Genomic DNA, 4,144 nt, shown 5'->3' on the forward strand with positions numbered 1-4,144 from the left:
TGGCTCTATCATTGTCCTTGAATGAACCATGTCAAGAGCCCATGATTGATCTTTTTCATATTTTAACAAGCGGGAGAACAAGATTCACATGCTTGCAATTCAAGGAAATTTCACTGATTTGGGTTGATCAGGTGCAGTGCTTATCAGTCAAAATAGCAACTACACAAAAGCACACCAGATCAGCGGAAAAACATAAATCTAAATTTTTTTTTTCCCAAAAGTTAATTTTCAAATGATGTGTCAATCATGGATGAGATTTACTATTTTGAAAAATATGTCACCATCTTATGAGATGGTGACACATCATTTGGAAACTACATTTGGGGAAAAAGTAAAGCAGTTTTCAAAATAATGAACTTTAGAAAGTCTACAGATGCGGCAATTCTATAATATTTAATCTAAACAGTTGAAGAATGGTTACTTATATACATGTCTATGTAAGCAGAGGCTCAGGTCCGTCAATCCATTCCATTGACAAAGGGAAACTTTCATTATCATAGTTACAGCTTCAAACAATTAGATGAGTTCAAAGCATGCTGGCATCAGACTCTTGACACTCCTTCCAACTATGGGAAAAACTGGTCTCATAAAAATCAACTTCATCATAAATGAGGAAGCTTCCTGCAAATATCAAACAAACACCTTTTTTTTTTTTTCTAAGCACATCACAGAAGATAAACTACTATTTAGTAGTTCCATAAACTGATCCTTTTTCTCTCAAAAATTATTACTATTAGCCAGATTGCTGGCCCATAAAGAAGAATAATATTACCTATCCAACAGAGAGGTAGAAGACATGGAAAAGGTTTATGAAGGCACATATATAGGTATACAGGTGTAGAAACTTTCAGATATTCTTGGAGCTATCTTCTGATGATTTGTATATTCGGAATGCAGCAATACACATCGTGGTATTACCTATAACTGTTAATGCTGCTTGAAGAGCCACCAATACCTGCACCTCATGAGGAACGTCCGAGTCATTTTACAGATTCTATTTTACAGCTCATTCGCATCATAAATAATAATCAACTAAAAGATGAAAGGGAAGGAATGATATATAAATTGGTCCAACACGAGGAGTTTTTAGTAAAGGTCATTAAATGCATAAATAAAATAGTTCATGGTATAATATAAGAGAGCTTATCCAACGGCAGTTATCTAAACGAGATGGCTTAAGCAGATGCGCCAGAAGCAGTAATTTTTTTTTTTTCCTAGCTGTTCGTGGCAAGTATGCACCAAGTGTTGATTCAAAGAGAAAGCAATTATTATTTATGAGCTAGCTTGCAGTCACAATTATAACATAATAACAGGGTGGCCATAAAACAGGGGCGGGGCTGGTCATTTCAGAATTACTCGAATCGGGTAGGCTTCACAATTTTCAAGTTGTTAATACCATGCTGCTGTCAACCCAATTGAGCCAGGACATAAAACCTTACAGAGCATATAAGTTACTGCAGCATTTTAAGAATTGAGCTAGTGGAGATCTGGAACCACAGAGCAAATCAACATAAACTCTTAGCCCCATAATCTATATTCCCAATAAGTGATAGGCTAAGATTTCAATGCTTACTTGTTCATCAATTCAACCAAAATTTTACATAAAAACAATTCAACAATATGTTCCTCATAAAAAAATATATACATAATAAATGTCAAGAGACTCAGAGTTATAAAGAAATGCACTTGTCAAAAAAAAAAAAAAGTTATAAAGAAATGCCATGTACATGCACAAAATGCTCCAACAAGCAGGGTTTCCTGAACCAATCAATTATTTATCGTATTAGTAACACATCTATAAAAGAGACGAGCATCACTTACAATTTGGAGAAAGAAAATAATGCAAACTTAACGATAGTAAACAAGGAAGTAACCTCTCAAGGGAGAAAGGAGCTCTTACAGACCAACAAGAGACTCAAGAATATGCAACCCTTCTTACCTCAAGAGACTCAGAATTATAAAAGAAATGCCATGTGCATGCACAAAATGCTCCACCTAACAGGGGTACCTGCACCAATCAATTATCAATCATAAATAATGAATCTACAAAAGAAACAAGCATCACCTACAATTTGGAAATAATAAAAATGCAACTTAATGATATTAAACAACAATGCATCCTCTCAAGGGAGAAAGGAGCTCTCTCAGATCAAATCCCTATCTTTATTTATTTATATTAGAAACGGGGAGGTATTTGAACATCCCACCGAGTGAAATCATCCCACTGTTTATATGCATATAACAAATGAATCACGGTCCACTTTGTTTCTCATAGCAATTGGACTAAGTATAACTCTACTTATGTTATTTGATCAAGGCCTTGTTGAGTTGAGCAGAGATTAAAACTTCAGGTAATCGGAACTACATGTTGATTACAATTGACTCAATTCTAAATAGTTAGCTTGTACCTTTCCATGCTATTGACAAATTGGAACAATCACCTCCCCATTATTTATACTTTGAATATTTGGCACAATGCAGCAAATGAGATTCGGCAAAACTTTCAAGGTAATATCATTCATCCAATATATATATATATCATTCATGATATTGTAATATATTATGAAAAAAGAAAAAGAAAAAAAGTCATTCATTAACCGTGAACCAGTATATGCTTGAAATATAAACTGCTAGCTAAATTACTTAATAGAAATGTTAACCACAAGGTCAAACTTCATCAAGATAAATTTGTCCATACAACAATTACAAATACTTTTCCATTGATGATAACACATCTAACCAGTCAATATTGCAAGAGTTGGAACAATAACTCACCATACCCCAGGAGAGTCCTTTCCAAGACTCATAACCGGATTGCTCCCCATATTGCCACACCAAAGCCATTGCTGCAATCCTTAAAAATTTATTAAAAAAAAAGTATCATTAATAAATTAACTACTTATGTTAGATTTCAACAAAGGACACAAAACGAAATATCATATTTCATTACATCATACTTTACCTGCATTTCTTAGCAACCAAACGGGTAGTAACTTAAAAGACAGTTTTTGATTCCCGTTAACACCGCATACAATCATCAAAATTTGGCTACTGAAGCAATACAACTCAATATATTTTCAAAACCAAAGCCTAATAAAAACTATTTGACTCAGAAAAGTTACAAACTTTTCGGTTAGGCTTTGGGAATGAACCACAGAAAGCATAAATCCTTCCTTTTCTCAGCAGCCAAAGTGATAGAAAACAAAACCCAGATAAAATCTACGAAATTGAGAGCAAATTATAAGAACCCATTAACAAATGCGGCAGAATATGAGAGAAACCGCTCACCATTCTACCACACTGGACACGTGCACGGCCCAGGTGGGCAAGGAGAGAGCATTGGCGGGCTCAGTGAGTTGCAGATAGGGTAGCTCCGCAGATGAGGCGGGTCCCACGAGGGTCAGTGCCAAACCCGCCCCTAATAGAGCCACCATGGCCTTCGGGTTCTGGATGGCACCACAATTGGTACGCTTCTGGACTTGGGTTTGCAATGTTCCATGGGACTTTGGAGTTGAAGAGGTAATGGGTTTTGTGGGTTTGCGAACAAAGAGAGGATTTTGAAGGTAGAGTAAGGTGGTCATAGTCATAGCCATAGCTGTGAGATTTTTCAGAGTGAGACTGTATGTAGCAGGTACCGAAGGTAGATTAGTTTTCAGAAAATGAAAAAGAAAAATAAATATTTTTGGTTACTATATATTCTACTATAAATTTCGTTCATAATTAGTAAATCAATGTGTGGTGCTAAAATTGTTACAATTTTTATTACAAGTCTCTTATGAACTAACGTTGTAGTTTATGTGAAATTTATCATGTTGAAAACCAAACAATTAAATTTAATTGAAGTTGATGTGATAGTATCACATGGACTATTACTTCAATTTGTAAGCTCACGTGCCACTTAGAGCATTAGTAGCAGATAATATACTTGTGGTTTCCTTCCTTTAATATAGGGAAAATGTCAACAAAATCACAAAAAATCACTTACAGTAGATTTCATAAGCATTGAGAATGCTACTATCGTAAACTCACGTGACACTTATCATGTCATCTACTAAACAATTGAATTTGATTGTGGCTGAAATGCAGCTCCCTAGCCGTCTAATGATGGGCCAGCACTCAGAGACAAGAGACTCAACAATAGGGG

General features: G+C 35.3%; 1 protein-coding gene across 1 annotated transcript; it reads right to left on the reverse strand.

Moving 5' to 3' along the window:
* Positions 1 to 319: 319 nt before the first annotated feature.
* On the reverse strand, positions 320 to 3,666 carry LOC133853744 (uncharacterized). The gene is made up of 5 exons (XM_062289764.1): positions 3,289 to 3,666; positions 2,776 to 2,854; positions 1,940 to 2,008; positions 773 to 955; positions 320 to 621 (listed from the first exon to the last, which is right to left on the reverse strand). Exons 1-4 carry the CDS (start codon positions 3,591 to 3,593, stop codon positions 848 to 850), a joined length of 561 nt encoding a protein of 186 aa, XP_062145748.1. The 5' UTR covers positions 3,594 to 3,666; the 3' UTR covers positions 320 to 621; positions 773 to 847.
* Between the last annotated feature and the right edge of the window lie 478 nt (positions 3,667 to 4,144).

This window comes from Alnus glutinosa, chromosome 13 (genome assembly GCF_958979055.1).
Source record: "Alnus glutinosa chromosome 13, dhAlnGlut1.1, whole genome shotgun sequence".
Taxonomy (NCBI): domain Eukaryota; kingdom Viridiplantae; phylum Streptophyta; class Magnoliopsida; order Fagales; family Betulaceae; genus Alnus; species Alnus glutinosa.